This window comes from Anabrus simplex, chromosome 1 (genome assembly GCF_040414725.1).
Source record: "Anabrus simplex isolate iqAnaSimp1 chromosome 1, ASM4041472v1, whole genome shotgun sequence".
NCBI lineage: Eukaryota > Metazoa > Arthropoda > Insecta > Orthoptera > Tettigoniidae > Anabrus > Anabrus simplex.
Window position 1 is genome coordinate 807,624,786 of NC_090265.1, and position 20,396 is coordinate 807,645,181.

The 20,396-nt window shown below is 40.4% G+C and overlaps 1 protein-coding gene across 1 annotated transcript in view; it reads left to right on the forward strand.

Annotated features, from left to right (window-relative positions):
* Window positions 1-20,396, forward strand: part of LOC136857034 (MOXD1 homolog 1) — a 176,280-nt gene that overhangs the window by 148,429 nt on the left and 7,455 nt on the right. Inside the window, exons 7-8 of the mRNA XM_068224961.1 lie at window positions 12,926-13,089; window positions 15,554-15,796. Of these exons, the coding sequence (XP_068081062.1) occupies window positions 12,926-13,089; window positions 15,554-15,796 (407 nt within the window). The remainder of the gene's footprint in view (window positions 1-12,925; window positions 13,090-15,553; window positions 15,797-20,396) is intronic.

Here is a 20,396-nt window from a genome sequence, read left to right on the forward strand (position 1 = left end):
TTTCTTTCAAATCGATAGTTATCTTCATTGTTGACCTTATTAAAATGGCAGATGATCTTGCAGTTATACACGTTACTAAAATAATCATGACTAGAACCATCACTGTCCCCAAAACGATTTGGCCGACCAAGACTAAAGGTAAAGGTCGATTCACACACATCCGGGACGTGACGGCGCTCTCCGTTTCCGTATCCGTCCTTTCCGACATGAATATTTCACGTCTGTTCTCACACTTCAGTTCCGTGCAGTTCCGTGCAGTTATAAGTCGGCAATCAAGTGTTCCATGATGAGTTTTCTTAGTGATGATAAACTGTTAATGATAGCTATAATCTTGGATGAAGAGGAGAAAGAGAGGAAGGAACAAGTGATTCCACAAACCAAGAGTTTGTCAATCCACAGCTCCAAAACTTACCCCCTCGTGGTGGGAATTCGACCAGAGAGGCTTTCTGCATAAGGGATAAGTTAAAAGATTATTTCTGCTCAGAAGCTGGTTCAGTACCGTGGCAAGAACACATATGAAAGATGTCGATAACGTCACTTAGTGAGTGGCTGAAGACCTTTCCGATATGCTAGTATATTAAGTTCTGAGAATGTCAATTTTTAGTAACATAATTAGTATATTATGATTATTATATTATTTTATGTAGGCCTACTGTATATGATTATACTCGTATAATTGTTATAACAATTGTTTATAATGTTATGTTTATAACTATATTAAATTTGGATTGATATTCACATTGTCACAGGTACATAGGCGTCGACTTGTTAAACATTTAGAAGGTGGTGGTGGTGGTGGTGGTGGTGGGGGTTTGCAATAAAGTGAGGTATTAGTAAATTATTTACTACAACTACTAGAGAAGAAGGTTAAACATTTAGAAGGTGGTGGTGGTGGTGGTGGTGGTGGTGGTGGTGGGGGGGGGGTTTTTGCAATAAAGTGAGGTATTAGTAAATTATTTACTACAACTACTAGAGAAGAAGGTATTAATGGTATTAGTACACTACATTTGCTTTTAATTACTTGAAAAAATAAATAAATGAAATTGTTCATTAATTTTTAATGCCTCTGACTTTGTAGGTTGGGGGCAGGAAGTGCCTTGTCGCGATAAAGTCGGTGCCTATGTACAGATAGACTGATTTTCTTAATCTTAAAAGCAGAAAAAATTGGTTACCTACCTTCAGTTTCCATTTTCTCGCCAATTTCCTCCCATACACGCTTCTTCAAACCACTATCCATATATTTCGAATCAGCTAAATTATATAGAAAAGAGTGTGCCTTCACTAATTCAATCAGCAGTTTGTCCTTCATTTTGGGAGATAAAGTTCAAACGTACACAGATAACCTCAGTACTCTACGAAAGCAGAGAAGCAGGAAGGCGCGATGAGAGAAATCACGTCCGTGAAAACAAGAAAATATCGTTGGCGAGCGAATACGTATTGCCGGCACGGATCACGGAGAAGCACTGAAGGTCACGGCGAATGACGTCAACGGAAGTGTATGAACTCATCCCTTCGTTTACATGGCGACGATATTTTATTTTCACGGAAGATGCCGTCACGGCACGGAAAGCGCCGTCACGTCCCGGAGATGTGTGAATCGACCTTAAAGGCCTGCAGATTACGAAATGGGATTATGAGGATCACTGTAAGTACCTAGGTGTTAATATAAAGAAAGATCTTCATAAATGGTATTGTAAATAAAGTGTACAGATCTCTGCACATGGATGAAGGTATTTAGGGGTTGTAATAAGAAGTCTCTGGTAAGACCCTAACTAGAATGTGGTTTCTGCGTATGGGACCTTTACCAGGATTACTTGATTCAAGAACGGGAAAAACTCCAAAGAAAAGCAGCTGGATTTGTTTGGGGTCATTTCCGACAAAAGAGTAGCGTTACGAAAATGTTGCAAAGTTTGGGCTCGGGAGACCTGGGAAAAAGAAGACGAGCTGCTCAACTAAGTGGTATGTTCCGAACTGTCAATGGAGAGAGAGCGTTGAATGACATTAGTAGACCAAAAGGTTTGAGTGGTGTCTTTAAAAGTGGGAATGATCATATGAAGATAAATTTGGAATTTAAGAGGATAAAGTGGGGCAAATATTCGTTTATAGGAAGAGCAGTTAGGGATTAGAATAATTTATCAAGGGAGATGTTCGATAAATCTCCAAATTCTTGGCTACTATTTACGAAAAAACTAGGTAAACAACAGAAAGGGAAACTGCCACCAGGGCGACTGCCCTAAATGCGAATCCGTGATGATTGATTGATTGATTGATTGATTGATTGATTAATTGATTGATTGATTGATTGATTGATTGATTAATTGATTGATTGATTGATTGATTGATTGATTGATTGATTGATTGATTGATTGATTGATTGATTGATTGATTGATTGATTGATTGATTGATTGATTGATTGATTGATTGTGGCGTATGGTCAGCACGACGAATCCTCGCGGCCGTTATTCTTGGCATTGTAGACCGGGGACCACTATCTTACGTCAGATAGCTACTCAATTGTTATCACGTAGGCTGAGTAGACCTCGAACCAGCCCTCAGGTCCAGGTAGAAATCCGTGACCTGGTCGGGAATCGAGCCCAGGAACTCCGGGTAAGAGGGAAGCACGTTACCCGTACACCGCGGGACGGCACATACACGGGGTACATACAGAAATTGAAATGGTGGTATGACATGGAAACGTTTCTTTTTTAGTCCCACAAAATTATAATATTCATGTCCGGCTCCATGGCTGAGTGGTCAGCCTCTTAGCCTTCAGATTCGGGTCCCAGGTTCGACTCCCGGTTGGATCATCAGATTTTTCATGTGAACAGTTCTCTTGGCTTGGTGACTGGATTTTTAAGCTATCCCCAACTTTTCTGCAGCTCACACACCACAGAGAGCACTATCGTCCACTGCGCTAACACGCAGTTCCCCATGCGGGCTGATAATGCCCACCCTTGTCGACGGGCCTACGTTACAAGGATTGTAACATGTAAGCTATACTTACTTAATTCGTTAACCCTCCAGGGTTGGCTTTTCCCTCTGACTTAGCGAGGGATCCCACCTCTACCGCCTCAAGAGCAGTGACCTGGAGCGTGAGACTATGGGTCGGGCGATACAACTGGGAAGGAGGATCAGTACGTCGTCCAGGCCGCCTCACCTGCTATCCTGAACAGGGGCATTGTGCGGGAATGGGAAGAGGGAAGGAAATGGCCGTGGTCTTAAGTTAGGTACCATCCCGCCATTTGCCTGGAGGAGAAGTGGGAAACCACGGAAAACCACTTCGAGGATGGCTGAGGTGAGAATTGAACCCTCCTCTACTCCGTTGACCTCCCGAGGCTGAGTGGAACCCATTCCAGCCCTCGCATCACTTTATAAATTTCGTGACACAGCCTGGAAATGAATCCGGGCCTCCCGCGGTAGCAGCTAGTCGCACTAACCACTACACCATAGAGACGGACGACATTATTATTATTATTATTATTATTATTATTATTATTATTATTATTATTATTATTATTATTATTCCGACTTCTTTTCTAAATGGGCAGCGTTCAGGCCTTCGGTTCAGAGGGTCCGGGTTCGATTACCGACAGGATCGGGAATTTTATTCGCTTCTGATTAAATCTTCTGGCTCGGGGACTGACTGTTTTAATCCCAACGTATTCAGACAACAAACCTACGACTAATCACCACAGAAACACGCAATAGCAATTATTACATTCCTCCAAATACGGCTGGCGTCAGGAAGTACACCTCGTCGTAAAACAGAGCCAAATCCACATGTGTGATACAGTTAGCACCCACAACCCCACAGGTATTGGAAAAGCGGTAGAATGTTATTATTATCATTATTTGAATAATACACAAACAGTTTTTCAGTTTTAAAGATAAGGTGGCGGTGGATCTACCATTCTGCTAACGCTTTAATTTACAGCATCTTCTTGTGATTGAATTGACGTGCTTCTCTGATCAACCTGCTTACAAATTATTACATAGTTTATTTTATTCCATGACATGATGGGCATTAAAATAAGCAAATATCATAACACGCTCTTAAGGTGAAGGATAAAAAATGCAGTCCTGGAAGACCTTGACTGTGTAAGAATGATGTACAGAGGTTATCATCAATTCATCTTGCACCTTTATACCTTGGCATTACACCGATGACTAAGTATCAGTAAAATGCTCATGGTCTTCAATTTTTAGACCGACTCAAGGGCAGGGTCACATTTAGTTAGCAGTTCATTTTCAATTCCAAGATCTCCAGAGCAAGTAGTGAAAGAATTGTCGCCTCTCTGGTGAAGAATGGAATGTGTTTATAATACATCCATGGTGCCACGGCATTGAAGTAAACTGGCCACCTCTCCCATATACGCCTGGACAACTGCAGGCTTACGAAGAAAATCATCTCACTCATCAAAAGCTACAAGACTGGAAGCATCAGGCTCAATGGAGTAAAAAGATGACTTAGCTTCCACTGGGATTTCTGATACTGATGTCTCAGACCGCCCTAAATTTTGTAAAATGGTAAAATCGTGGTCTCTTCTACAAGAGGTTGCTAAATCTCGCAAGCTTCTTTCAGAGTAAAAGAAGGAAAAGCTAATGGCAGGACTCAAGTGGTATTGCAAACGGAAGCGAGCATCCAAAATTGAACTAGTCATACGCGCTCCCTAGTGGCCTTAAATCAATAATAATAATAATAATAATAATAATAATAATAATAATAATAATAATAATAATAACAATAAAAATGTCAATGTAATTTCAAATATAGATGCGGATACGTCTATTGCCTTTATTTAAATGATGTTCGGCTCCATGGCTAAATGTTAGAGTGTTGGCCTTTGGTCACAGGGGTCTTGGGTTCGATTCCCGGCATGAACGGAAATTTTAACCATATTTGGTTAATTTCGCTATCACGGGTCTGGGTGTATGTGTCGTCTTCATCATCATTTCATCCTCATCACGACGCGCAGGTTGCCTACGGGCGTGAAATCAAAAGACCTACATCTGGGCAGCCGAACTAGTCCTCGGACACTCCCGGCACTAAAAGCCATACGCCATTTCAGTACTAATAACAGTAAAAATGTCAAGAAAACATTTCATAAGATAAATGTGATTACATCTCTGACGTTTTTTTAAAATAATCTATTACACTTGGAGATAAACCAACAGAAGCATTAACTGATGTTCCATCCTTACACCATGGAGGACAAAGTTCTGCTGGCTGTAAACCAGCTTGAAGTTCAAGTGTAAGACATGAAATTATTTTGCTATTTGCTTTACGTCGCACTGACACAGATAGGCCTTATGGCGACGATGGGATAGGAAATGCCTAGGAATGGGAAGCAAGCGGTGTGGCCTTAATAAAGGTACATCCCCAGCATTTGCCTGGTGTGAAAATGGGAAACCACGGAAAACCATCCTCAGGGCTGCCGACAGTGGGGTTCGAACCCACTATCTCCCGGATGCAAGCTCACAGCTGCGCGCCCCTAACCACCCGGTACACCCTATTTTCACTGAAATCTCATCCTTATGGTTATATCTTTATTCCGGGGAGGTCTTCAATAATTGTTGAGATGCTATTTTTGCTATTTCTTTTTTTGTTGTTGTTGTTTGCTTTACGTCGCACCGACACAGACAGGTCTTACGGCGACGATGGGACAGGAAAGGGCTAGGAGTGGGAAGGAAGCGGCCGTGGCCTTAATTAAGGTACAGCCCCAGCATTTGTCTGGTGTGAAAATGGGAATCCACGGAAAACCATCTTCAGGGCTGCCGACAGTGGGGTTCGAACCTATTATCTCCCGAATACTGGATACTGGCCGCACTTAAGCGACTGCAGCTATCGACCTCGGTAATTGTTGGGAAAGGTGTAAGTGATAATAAAGCGGGAAGAGGGCGAAGGTAAAACAGACGTAGGAGAGGAAGATGTGCTAACGAAAAGAAAAAGCGACTAGGGTAAAGCAGAGGAAACGGACGATAATAATACGGAAAAGGAGAATAGCACAGAAGAGGAAAAGATTTAAAGTTAGAAGGAAAACGGTTTTTAAACGTTGCCTGAGGTTGCTATACTTCTTTACTAGTTTTCAACATTTAACACAGATTTAATCATAATGTTTAAGTAGCTGTCGGCAGCTGTGTTCTCCTCTGTAATTGTCAGTTGCTGGCAAAACGACAGCTACTTGCGCCTACGGCACACGAAATAATAATACTGTGTTCTTCTTCTATGTCAGTTGAAGCTAAATGAATAACGGTATTACATGAGTATGTCATTATGTATAAGGCAGACAATAAGGAATTATAATCCCACAAGATCTGTACAGACATAAATTATTTGTTAGTACGAACAGGACGCAGCAGCAGTGATTCAAGTTCTCAAGGTAACTCCTTCGTCTTGGCCTATTGCGGTTAAAAATAAAAACAAAAGAGGTGGGTGAGCAGACAAAACGTCCCACGAATGATGTTCAGAAGAACAATCATCTTGTAGCTTCAAGGCCTTGTTATTCCACATTTCGTGAAGCAAATTAAATGTTTATTTCAGTCTGATTTTTAATGATACTCATTAAGGAGTTCGTTACTTCGTAGAAAAAGAGGAGTATCGGCAGCTGGTAGCGGTGGTAGTGGTAAGCTATACTGGATCAAAGAAAGTGGTCAGGGCTGTGATAAGAAAGAGGAACGTCAAGTTCCCTTCTTTATCACACACCGAAATCTATGGTCGTCCCTCAAAATAATTACCTACCTGTTTGAACACAGCAGGTTGTACAGTCTGTTCCAAGAGTAGTGTACCTCTCACTATTGAATCTTAATGCAATTCTTCATAGTCTGCTCAGATGATCTGTGGCTTTAATGTGGCAGGTTCTCACGTGTGATCAGGGTTAGATTCTCAACTCCGCCCCTAAATTGACATTACCCACGGCCATTTCCTTCCCAGTCTCATCTATCTCCATTGAAATACAAATCCACATAGCAATACAGTAAGATAGTCACAATCAGGCAGAAGTTCCATTCACACTAATTGTATAAAACTAAACTATCATACACAAAGAAATAAGAGATTTTATTAAAGTTGTGATTTTTCCTTAGGTAGACCTGATCATAAGTCTCAATTTGAGGCACCTGTGTCGGGGTCGATGATTTTAGCGGAAGTAAAATGTGTTCAAAGCGGAAAGTTGTTCCCTACGGAATATCCGTTCGCTCCCGGCATATCTTAAGCAAATCAAAGCAAAGTCATCTCCGTACAAGCCATGAAGGCCCTTGGAGGGGTGGAAGGTAAAGGCTGGTACTCATTTTTGGTGTAGTCTGAGTGAACCTCAGGGCCATATGCACCTCCGGAAGTGGAAATCTCGTTTCTTAAATTTTACGACTTCCTGACGGGGATACGAACCCATGTCGTTCCGAGCGAACCGAGCACGCCTTTACCCCCTCGGCCAGGCAGACCCTCCGACGAGTCTTGCGAAGTTATAATGTTCGTAATTTTTTACAATGTGGAATCTCCTCAACGGGGAAACAGAAACGAAAAATGAAAGATTTTTTAAAAGTCTACATGTACAATGCGGAAAATTTTAGGAACTGGTGTAGTCCTACATAAAATATTTGTGCATTTCTGGTGCTGGCATGATCAATGTCATTGTTTGTACAAACTGAAGTACGTGTTTGGAGAGGGTGATAATACGGATGGTGAAACGAATGAAGTGCTTGAAAACGCATCGGCGATATCCAACCTGGGTCAAACAAGAAACCTTCCCTGCGACGCAGAGAAATTCATTTGAAGTTATGAACAACTTTACTTAAAGCAATTTGTCATTATATCTAACACTTCCAGTCTTCTTGCATCCAGAAAGACACAGTTAGAAAGAAGAAGAAACAAGTTTGGTCTGTAGAAGAAAGCTTATTTTCGTGTACTGTATAGAGTTTAACGATGCAAGTAAGTTTAAAGAGCGTATAACCAGTCAATCTAGTGCTCTGAAATACTGTAATATAGTGTTGTGATAGTGCCGATATGATACACTGTTTATCACACTGTATGTAATAATAAGGCGCAATAATAATAATCATCATAAAATAAATTAATGCCACGGCCACTTTCTTCTCACTCCTAGCCCGTTCATATTCGATCGTCACCATAAGGCATATCTTTATCGGTGCGACGTAAAACAAACTGTAAATAAATCTATATACTGTATCATGTTTTGTGTAACGGTGGTGGTGATTGGTGTTTTAAGGCAAAAAACCGATGTTTCGTGTAATGCGGAAACTTGTATAATTCGGAAAAAATCTTTTGGTCCCTTGCGATTCCGCTGTGAACGAGTTTTACTGTAGTATCCTTGGGCCTGAAGTATGATTATGTTTCAATTTCAATTAGATTGGCTTGTTTATATCAAACGGATTTGAAGGTTTTACTATAGCATATTATTATTCTGGGGCATGCGGCTGTTCGAATCACACTGTCGGCAGCCCTGAAGATGGTTTTCCGTGGTTGCCCATTTTCACACCAGGTAAATGCTGGGGCAGTACCTTAATGAAGGCCACGGCCTCTTCCTCCCAACTCCTAGGCCTTTCCTATCCCATCGTCGCCATAAGACCTATCTGCGTCGGTGCGACGTAAAGCAGCTACCCAAAAAAATATTATTCTGTTCCTAATATGGGAATAGTTTCAGGAGGGTTGATAACGTTGAGTGTTCGAGGCTTTAGAAGAAGTTATAAGTTACTCTTAAGATTGCTCACTGGTTATGTTCTTCGGAGTTATTAGCTTTGGCTAAATTAAATTGTTTATATTTTATGCACGTGATGGCAAACAAATCATCCTTTGAAAATATTTTTGAATCTTTGAGGGGTGTGAAATTGTATAGTGGTTATGTTATATATTTTGAGGATTCTTAGATCGCGAGTTTAAACCCAGAGATAATCGGATTTTTAGAGACTAGGAAAAAAGTAATTTTGGCACTCCATGTCGTTTGATATCAACATGTGGAAAAAGATAACTTTTGCGGTTTTCATAGACGCTAATATGCCGGATTTTTGTCCCACATAAGTTATCATTATTTGATAGGGTAGATCAGGGGAGACTACTGGCAGAAATGAGTGCAATTGGACTTGACAATAGAGGGACTGAATGAGTGACTCTGTTTCTAGAAAATAGAACTCAGAGAATTAGAGTAGGCGAAGCTTTATCTGTACTTGTAACAGGCCTAATTAAGAGGGGAATTCCTCAAGGCAGTATTATTGGACCTTTATGTTTTCTTATATATATCAAAGATATGTGTAAAGAAGTGGAATCAGAGATAAGGCTTTTTGCAGATGATGTTATCCTGTACAGAGTACAAAATAAGTTACAAGATTGTGAGCAACTGCAAAATGACCTCGATAATGTTGTGAGATGGGCAGTAGGCAATGGTATGATGATAAACGGGGTTAAAAGTCAGGTTGTGAGTTTCACATACAGGAGAAGTCCTCTCAGCTTTAATTACTGCATTGATGGGGTGAAAGTTCCCTTTGGGGATCATTGTAAATATCTAGGTATTAATATAAGAAAATACCTTCATTGGGGTAATCACATAAATATGATTGTAAATAAAGGGTGTCTGACTCGTTGGCTGAATGCTCAGCGTACTGGTCTTCGGTTCACAGGGTCCCGGATTCGATTCCCGGCAGGGTCGGGGATTTTAACCTTCATTGGTTAATTCCAATGGCCGGGGGCTGGGTGTTTGTGCTGTCCCCAACATCCCTGCAACTCACACACCACACATAACACTATCCTCCGCCACAATAACACGCAGCTACCTACACATGGCAGATGCCGCCCACCCTTGCAAGGGCTGCACTCGGCTAGAAATAGCCACACGAAATAATTATTATTATTAATAAAGGGTACAGATCTCTGCACATGGTTATGAGGGTATTTAGGGGTTGTAATAAGGACGTAAAGGAGATGGCATATAAGTCTCTGGTAAGACCTCAACTAGAGTATGGTTCCAGTGTTTGGGACCCTCACCAGGATTACTTTTTTTTTTGCTAGGGGCTTTACGTCGCACCGACACAGATAGGTCTTATGGCGACGATGGGATAGGAAAGGCCTAGGAGTTGGAAGGAAGCGACCGTGGCCTTAATTAAGGAACAGCCCCAGCATTTGCCTGGTGTGAAAATGGGAAACCACGGAAAACCATTTTCAGGGCTGCCGATAGTGGGATTCGAACCTACTATCTCCCGGATGCAAGCTCACAGCCGCGCGCCTCTACGCGTACGGCCAACTCGCCCGGTAGGATTACTTGATTCGGCAGCCCTGAAGATGGTTTTCCATGGTTTCCCATTTTCACACCAGGCAAATATTGGAGCTGTACCTTAATTAAGGCCACGGCCGCTTCCTTCCTATCCCATCGTCGTCATAAGGCCTATCTGTATCGGTGCGACGTAAAGCAACTAGCAAAGAAAAGAAATACTTGATTCAAGAACTGGAAAAAAGAAAACAAAGAAAAGCAGCTCGATTTGTTCTGGGTGATTTCCGACAAAAGAGTAGCGTTACAAAAATTTTGCAAAGTTTGGGCTGGGAAAGAAAGGAGACGAGCTGCTCGACTAAGTGATATGTTCCGAGCTGTCATTGGAGAGATGGCGTGGGAGGACATCAGTAGACGAATAAGATTGAGTGGTGTCTTTAACAGTAGGAAAGATCACAATATGAAGATAAAGTTGGAATTCAAGAGAACAAATTGGGGCAAATATTCGTTTATAGGAAGGGAAGTTAGGGAGTGGAATAACTTACCAAGGGAGATGTTCAATAAATTTCCAATTTCTATGCGGTCCTTTAAGAAAAGGCTAGGAAAACAACAGATAGGGAATCTGCCACCTGGGCGACTGCCCTAAATGCAGATCAGTATTGATTGATTGATTGATTTTCGTGCCTGTAAATCTGCCGACTAAAGGCTGGCGTATTTGAGCACCGGACTGAACCTGGATTCAGCCTTCCAGTTTGAACTTAGGAAGCCATCGCTCTACTGTCCGACCCAATCAAACTTATTTTGACATCTTAGTCCTTGCCATTATGACATCCTTCTGAGAACTGATTTTGACAAATCCCGATTCGTGAGCTGTTACATGTTACGGGTGCTGATTTACAGTGTCCAACGTTAGACACTAAAATTTATGTCAGTTATCCGACCACAGGGAGCCTCCGTGGCTCAGACGGCAGCGCGTCGGCCTCTCACCGCTGGATACCGTGGTTTAAATCCCGGTCACTCCATGTGAGAATTGTGCTGGACAAAGCGGAGGCGGCACAGGTTTTTCTACGGGCACTCCGGTTTTCCCTGTCATCTTTAATTCCAGCAACACTCTCCATTTTCATTTCATAGCATCCATCAATCATTAATAAATCACTTTGGGAGTGGCGACCCCCTCGTACTAATAGCCTATATATGATTCATTCATTCCATCCCTGACCCGTCAATGACTGGAAAACAGGTTGTAAGTTTTCATTCATTTATTTTCAACCGACTACAGGCTTTTAATATATCACAAAATATTGAAGACACCCTGGGTACACCAACATCACTGATTTAGGTAACTAAACTAACTAATTAACTAACCAAACTAAATTAACTAATGTAACTAAACTAATGTAATTAACTAAACTAACAGACTAAATTAACTAAACTAACCTAACTAAACTTTTTTTTTTTTTGCTAGTTGCTTTACGTCGCACCGACACAGATAGGTCTTATGGCGACGATGGGACAGGAAAGGGCTAGGAGTGGGAAGGAAGCGGCCGTGGCCTTAATTAAGGTACAGCCCCAGCATTTGCCTGGTGTGAAAATGGGAAACCACGGAAAACCATCTTCAGGGCTGCCGACAGTGGGGTTCGAACCAACTATCTCCCGAATACTGGATACTGGCCGCACTTAAGCGACTGCAGCTATCGAGTTCGGTCCTAACTAAACTAACCTAACTAAACTACCATAACTAACTAAACGAACTAAAGTAGCTAACTAAATTTGCATTGCATCAAGAAAGAGCCTTGGCTCACGTGCCTACATTGAAATGAAATAAAAAAATAAAAAATAATAACTAATTAAACTAACCGACTTAATTAACTAAACTGACCAACTAACTAAACTAACCTAACTAAACTAACTAAACTAACCTAACTAACTAAAGTGATTAATTATCTGATCTAAACAACTAATTAGGCCTAACTAACTAACTAAACTAACGAACTAACCCTTGGTGCAACAGCCCGTTAATGACTTTGGCCTGCCAAGAACTACCGCTGGCCTAAAAAATATTTGAGTGCACATCGTCGGATTGATATCGCTAGCCGTATTGCTTGGATTTAGCGAAAAGGTCAGCTTTCTTTCTCGTATTACACAGCTTTTTAGTTAGTCTGACAAGGCAGTGTGATTCGCGTTCCAATCCTGTCAAGAATTAAAATCGTGTCGCTCGCTGAGAAACGGACTTGGAGCCTCTGGGAAAGAGACAGGCGCACTACCCCTACCATAAATCCGCTGTGTTCATGCACATGCGGCTAGTATCCAGTCTCGGGAGATAGTGGGTTCGAACCTCACTGTCCCATTTTCACACCAGGCAATTGCTGGGGCTGTACCTTAATTAAGGCCACGGCCGCTTCTTTCCCACTCCTAGCCATTCCTGTCCTATCATCGCCGTGGGACCTATCTGTGTCAGTGCGACGTAAAGCAAATTGTATATATATATAACTTGCTGCTGTCTGTCATTATTATTTCCTGTTTTTAGTAACCGATTTCTGTCCCATAATTGACAATCAGTTAAACTTGTGAATTCAAAAGCGTCTCAAATCTAACAGAAAATGTTTTTCAAGTAAGAAAAATGTAAATACTCCAAAATCGCTTATACGAATAACATGAAATGGATTTTATTTATGCAATGAAGTAATAATTACTATTTTTTCCTGTGTTCCAGTGAAGGACAACTCCGGCCTGAGGGTGCACTACACGAAGAACCTCAGAAAATATGATGGGGGTATTCTAGTCAGTGGAATTACGGTTACTCCACTACACATCATTCCCCCTCAACAGCCAGAATACAAAACAGCCGGCTACTGTAGTTCACAGTGTACCTCTAGGGTAAGTCTACATATCACTCCTTTGCTGCAACCACAGTGCAACACTGTAGTTCATAGTTTATCAGGTCTGTATATAATTCTAATCCATAACCACAGTAAAAGGCAGTCTGCCACTGTATTTCACAGTGTACCTCTGGGATAAATATTTTTCTTCCTTAATCCGTTTACCCTCCGGGGTTGGTTTTCCACTTGGTCTCTCAGCGAGGAATCCCACCTCTATCGCATCAAGGGCAGTGTCCTGGAGCGTGAGTCTTTGGGTCGAGGGATACAACTGATGAGGAGGACCAATACCTCACCCAGACGGCCTCACATGCTATGCTGAACAGGTACCTTGTGGGAGAATAGGAGAATCGGAAGGGATAAGAGGGAAGGAAGCGGCCGTGGCTTTAAGTTAGCTAAGATCCCGTCATTTGCCTGTAGAGAAGCGAGAAGCCACGGAAAAACACTTCCAGGATGGCTGAGGTGGGAATCGAATTCACCTTTCGTCAGTTGACCTCCCGAGGCTGAGAGGAACCCATTCCAACCCTCGTACCACTTTTTTAAATTTCGTCGAAGAGCCGGAAATGGAACCCAGGCCTCCGGGGGTAGCAGATAATCACACTAACCACAACACCACAGATGTGGACTGGGATAAATCTATACTTTCTTATTCCTTTTTATCGAGCATATTAGACCGCCAGTCGCTGTATTTTTAAAATGTCACTATACCTCCAAGAAAAATATATGTACCCGTTCTCTTTGACATTAGTTCAAAGTGTTCTAAGAAAAATCTGCACATCATTATTCTCCAATACCAGAATATAAGATCACCAGCTTCAACGGTTCAAAGTGTGGCATGCCTCTAAGGTACATCTAAATACAATTTTTCCTCACAACTAGAATATACGATAGCTGGCTTCTGAAATTCAAGGCCCACTTCTAAAATAAATCTATATACCTCCACTGCTGAAATATATGACAATCATTTACTTCCAAAGTAAGTCTATATACCATTCTTATCCCACACCGGAATGTAGGATACCAACTTCTACAGTTGAAAGTGCAGTTCACTTTGATGGTAAGTCTATAAATTGTTCTTCCCCAACACGCAGAATATAAGACCATTTTTGTAGTTCTCAGCTATTACGTAAGGAACTGAGGGGTAGAAAACGTCACTATATATTTCGCTGCTATACCTGTAAGTTATTATAGAGGTTATAAATATGTTTTACAGATTTGTGTAACTCGCACATTATGGACCCCGAAGAAATCTGACAGGGGAAGGATCGATACATTTGAGCTTTGGTTTTTCTGCTAAGAATACCGTGGAGGCTGGAATTTGTAATAAGAAAATCTTGGACCAGATTAAGTTAAAAATCTCCTTGGACAGCCTTATGGTGAGATAAATTCTATCCTTATTTCCCCTTCATATGTACCTCACTGGAAAAGGCTGTCGGAATAGTGAGTGGAAATAATGATGTGTCACAGGAGATACTGGCATGACGATCAATGAAAAAAGAGAAACTGAATGGAGAAACATCAGCCATAGGATGATCGAGAGTCGTACTCGACTGAACAGATTAATGAAACGGAAATCACTCTGTCAATCATCGCAATATCTTAGGAACCTCCAAACCGAGAGTGTGAAATTTGGGGTAGAGGTTCCTCTTAGGTCGTAAGTAACTAAGACACCTTTTAGAAAAATTAAAAAGAGAGGGTAAAATACAAAGTGGTGGTGGCGATTATTGTTTTAAGAGGAAGTACAACTGGGCAACCATCCTCTGTTAACACTAATCGGAAGAAAAAATGGAAGGGACACGTCACTTCGAAAAATGAAGATATCGGCCAAAGAATGACAAGGACCAAGAACAAGAGTTGACCAACGGAGGTCAGATAGGTCAGATGAAAGTGGGGAGTCTGGCACAAGTAAGTGGAAGCAATGCCAGGACTCACCTGAGGGCTCCGTGGTTGCCAACCGCCCTTCAGAGTTACAAGCCTCTTTTAGTCGCCTCTTATGACAGGTAGGGGATACCGTGGGTGTTATTCTAGTGCCCTCACTCACAGAGGGAGGTAAAACACAAAACCAGGGCAATGTTTCGGAGCAGCACGTCACCGGCTGCTATGGTAATTGTAATTATTCCTCTTGGAGGGGTTTATTGCCCGCAGGCTGCTATAATATATCATTTTTATTCCAGTTGGTAGTGTGTATAGTAAAGTAAAACTCCAAACAGAGGGCAATCATGGCCTCCTCCTAGTGGCATTTCTTCTTACAATATATGCAAAAGAAAGACAATATTTTATTGACTAAAATCCCTATTTGAAGAATGGGTTATTCTTCTAGAATCCTGGTATTCTCATAACTGAATGAAACTGAATGGAGATGCATGACTAAGTTATATATACATATCTTGAATTGAATAAACATGATTTTGTTGATCATACGTAGTAATTCACACTGTCACGTAATATTCCCTTCTTGTTCACAGACTCTGCCCCCAGATGGAATTAAGCTGGTGTCGGTATTACTGCACTCACATCTGGCGGGGAAGAAGTTACGTCTGCGTCATATTCGAAATGGTCAGGAGCTCCAGAGGGTGGCTGAGGACAACCATTACGACTTTAACTACCAGCAAACAAGGGTACTGGGTAACGAAGTGTCCGTTTTGCCAGGAGATGAGTTGGTGACCGAATGTGTGTACCAGACACCTAACAGAACTGAGCCTACGTTTGTAAGTATCGCAGAACCTCAAGTAAACTCTGTTGTCTGTCCTGAGCTCCAGCATTCGAACCCCGACAATAATTATAATCCTTCCTAAATATTCCCCTCTGTTTTTCAATTCTAACAGTAGAATCTTCCATAATGGAGGATTGTGTTGCTTGGGATGTTTGCACATTAGACCCTGTGCCAGCCCCCTCGCTCAGTATCGGTTGTTCCCATAAGACCAATGTATAGCAGCCACCTTGCACATTAGCCACTGCACCAGCTCCCTCGCCCAGTATCAGTTATTTCAATAAGACCAATGTATAGCGGCCATCTCAGTAAGTGAAATTATTTCCTATTTCCTCCACGGAGTAGCCATCTTTCTGAATCCTTTTTTCTGATCCATACCTTTATAAATTTCCAACATCCACAAAATTTGACCTTGTGCATCTTTTCTGTTTGCGTTTGCAATAGTTATGTTCATACCCTGACTTACCCTGTTGAATTCTGAGATGGTCACTCTTCTCCTACATTCGGATATAAGTCACTGTCTTTGAATATTCCTATGTCATAAAATAATTTGTTTTCTCAGCGATTTCTCAACCTTCTCGAAGTCCTTCTATCAATAACCTCCAAATCCCAACCTCTCTAGTATACTTTTCACTTTTTTAACCAATACCCTTTCTGAATATTGGTATGCCGTTTGAAGAAGCAGGGCACACACTCCTCTTATCACTCTTTTAAAATTATTTTAAGAATGTCTACTTGAATACTTTCCTCGCATATTAGTCTTATCCCACAATTTGCCATACAGTTTGGTAACTTCAAGTCATACACAGGTGTGCAAATTATTAGACTCAACACTAATGTTTGAACATTTCCATTGTCGCATTATCTATTACTGCCTGTTCATAAAAACAATTGTTGTTATGAAGTGGAGCTCTTTTATTTGTTACTTGTTGCCTGTTTAAAGTAAATTATATAACACAAGTTACATTTTCTTCAATGACATTGGTGACAATATTATAGTCAATAGACTCATCTACCACTATTAAATTCCAATGTTGAGGATTTTTAATTTCTCTTTTGAGTGTAATTAGATAAAATGGAATTTCATGAAGTGATTCTGTGATTTTTGCCTTACTTGAGTGCTCGTATGATTCGCTGTTCTTTTTGCTATTTACTATCTAAACTCTTGGAAACAGGTGTTGTAGGATTAGCAACAGACCAAACAGAAATATGTAAATTCAACGTCTGTGTCTGTTAGGTCATCAGCCCAGAGGCTGGTTGGATCCTCAAATAGCACCACCAAAAGTTATGCGGTTATAAGGAAACCGCAAAAACCAATGGCAGCACCAAAATGAGGCGTACTAGGCAAGACGAGGAGTGAGGTAGTTTGCCATTGCTTTCCTCACTGGGTCAGAAAGTGCTATTGCAGCACGACTGACCCTATGAGTAACACCTTTCATAACACTCAGATGCACTAGTCGAGCTCTGAATGTCATTAGTCAGCACCACCCATATCCCAGCAGCTTCCATACTGTCACAGCCATGGATGTTGACTGGGATTTCGGTGGAAGCTACACTTTACTCTGGCCTGTGCCAAGAGATGGATACAAAAGTACTGTATCCATCAAGAAATAGCAGCAGGCAAAATTTCAACGTAATATTTTAAAACATACGAATAATACAACATTTCACAATGTTTAGTAAGTCGGATGAATATTTGACTGAAAGATAGGGAGTTCAATGGAACAAATTAGGAAGATAAGTGAGGTCAAAACTAAAAAATAAATAAAAATGTCATCTTGTTTGAGCCTAATAATTTTCACACCTCTGTAATATACTCACACCCTTTTATGAACTGTAGATGACCGCGTTGTCATCTATGTCTGATGATTTCTCGCAATGGCGATATTACGCAGAGTGCTTATACAGGCTTGTACTTTTGTGTTTTCATTTTTCACGACCTGTAAACCAATTTGTAATGGGCTTTTAAAACGCAGTATAATGCGAAATCTACTTACATTTTGAAATTTATACTAAAATTCATTATAAACGCGAAACTGATGATCTTCTTCAATAAAATATTATTTACGTTTTTTAACCTTCTGGCGTCCGGATCCATGGCTAGGTGGTTAGCGTGCTGGCCTCGGGTCACAGGCGTCCCGGATTCGATTTCCAGAAGGGTCAGGAATTTTAACCGTAATTGGTTAATTCAGCTGGCACTGGGGCTGGGTGTATGTGTCATCTTCATCATCTTTTCATCCTCATCACGACGCGCAGATCGTCTACAGGCATAAAATCATAATACCTGCACCTGGCGAGCCGAACATGTCCTCGGACACTCCCGGCACTAAAAAACCATAAGCCATTTCATTTTAGTCTTCTGGAAACTTGACCTGATGAATTTGTGCACCCGTGAGCTGTCAGCAAATGTTGAAATATCCTGAATTTTCAAGCAGGGTGCAAAATCGCAGGGGGATGTGCAGTTCCCAACCCCACCACCGAGGATTTTATCTCAAATTGCCCGGGGAGGATTTTCAATATAAAATAATGAGGAAAATGTAGAACACATATATTATTTAAATTAATGTTTTTTAATGTGCATAATTTCATAAAAATATAAGCAATGATACACATGACATAGAAGTAATAGAATGACTGCCAGACCTTGAACAATAAAGCAACGTAGATTTGGCAACTCCGCACATGCATGTTTCACTCTGGCAAGTCCATTTGAAACCCGCGAATAATTTTCCAATATTTATCATTCTTATTATAACAATAGAATTCAAACAAAAAGATGAAAAATTTACGTTTTTCTGGGGGATGGGAAAATTATATACCCCAACCCGCCGGGTATTTCACGAAATAAACACTAGTAGTTAAGCTGTATGATCCGTCTCACCCCCCCCCCCCCCCCTCCGCAAGCATTTTTTCTGGTTTCGCACCCTGATTGTATGTGATAGTAGATCACGAATTACAGAACAAAATGCTGAGAAATGTTCAATAATCCTTCAACTGTACCACTTGTTCATGATCATGATTTAAGTTAATGAGGTTTTCATAGCTCCGTGTATTGAAATTAAATGCACATAGCAACCAGTCCCTGCAATGAATGGTGTGAAAACGTTGCTCATAGGGTCGGTTGATGCATGCATATCAGTGGGTTTGGTAGACTGATATGTAATAGCAACTTCTGGCTGGGTGAGGAAAGCAACGGGAAACTACCTCACTCCTCATTTCCCTAGTACGCCTCTTCAGTGATGCCTAGGCCATCTGTGACAGCTGATGGCAGAGCTGTTGAGGATCCAACCAACCTTAGGGCTGAAGACTGAACATACACATACACATATTTAACAAAACCGAGCTCTCTGTCAAATTATATTTATTTATTTATTTATTTATTTATTTATTTATTTATTTATTTATTTATTTATTTATTTATTTATTTATTTATTTATTTATTTATTTATTTATTTATTTATTTATTTATTTGTGATTTAATTTAGTTTTGTTTATTATTTCTCTTTCATTGTGATTTCATCAATATAAACATTTCCCTGTTACGGTTAACTTTTTATCAATTTAAAATCAATGTGCAGTTTTATTGTACGTCATGCATTATTAGTAGTAGCAGTAGTAGCAGCGAATTCTCCCAGTATTCGAAGACGTTAAGCAAATAATTCAATCAATTCTTCTGAGGGTTCTTCTTGTTGTTCCAGTAGGCTTTCATTCTTTCCGAGAAGGCTTGTTTACGTTCTTCCGTCCACTTCGGTCTGTACTGTTTTTGTTGTGGTTACTCTGATGCAGTTTCCCAATAATTTAGTTGGTGTCTAAAGATGTCTCTTTCTATAATGTCTGTTGAACTTATGTTTGCGTTTTTGAGGTCATTTCGAAGTTCGTTAAGCCACGGTGTTGACTTCTTAAGTGAGGTTGCTTAATCTATTATCCTTTGTGTCATTCGACTTTATGGTAATCTAGCGAGATGACCGAATAATTTAATTTCGTTTTCTAATGTCAATTTCGATGTTTGGGAACTTTTCTATTGCTTTGTATGATTATAACCTGTAACCGTCTTGCTCCTAATATTTTCCTAGTGATCTTCCCCTCTCCTTTTTTTATTTCTTCAAGTTCTTGTTTTCTGTTGAGTGCCAGTGTCTCTCTTTCGTAAAGGACTGTTGGTTTTATGACTGTGTTGTAATGCCGAATTTTTGTATGTCTTGACATGGATTTTTTGTTATAGATGTTTTGGACTAACCGTGATTTTTTTTAATTTTTTAGAGACGAGTTGGTTGTGAGATTTTTTCAAGGCCTGTCGGTTCTATGAATTCTCCGAGAGACCCTGTCAATTGTACCATATTTTGTTCTCAGGCTCTTGATAACATAATAACATAATAATTTAGTTTTCTCGAACGGCTATTTATTATTATTATTATTATTATTATTATTATTATTATTATTATTATTATTATTATTATTATTATTATTATTATTATTATTATTATTATTGTTATTATTGTTATTATTGTTATACAGGAACACAATTTTCACAGTGGTGAAGGGATTGAGATCAATCATTAGACGTAATTTTTATATGATAAATGCCTTTCCCTAACACAGTA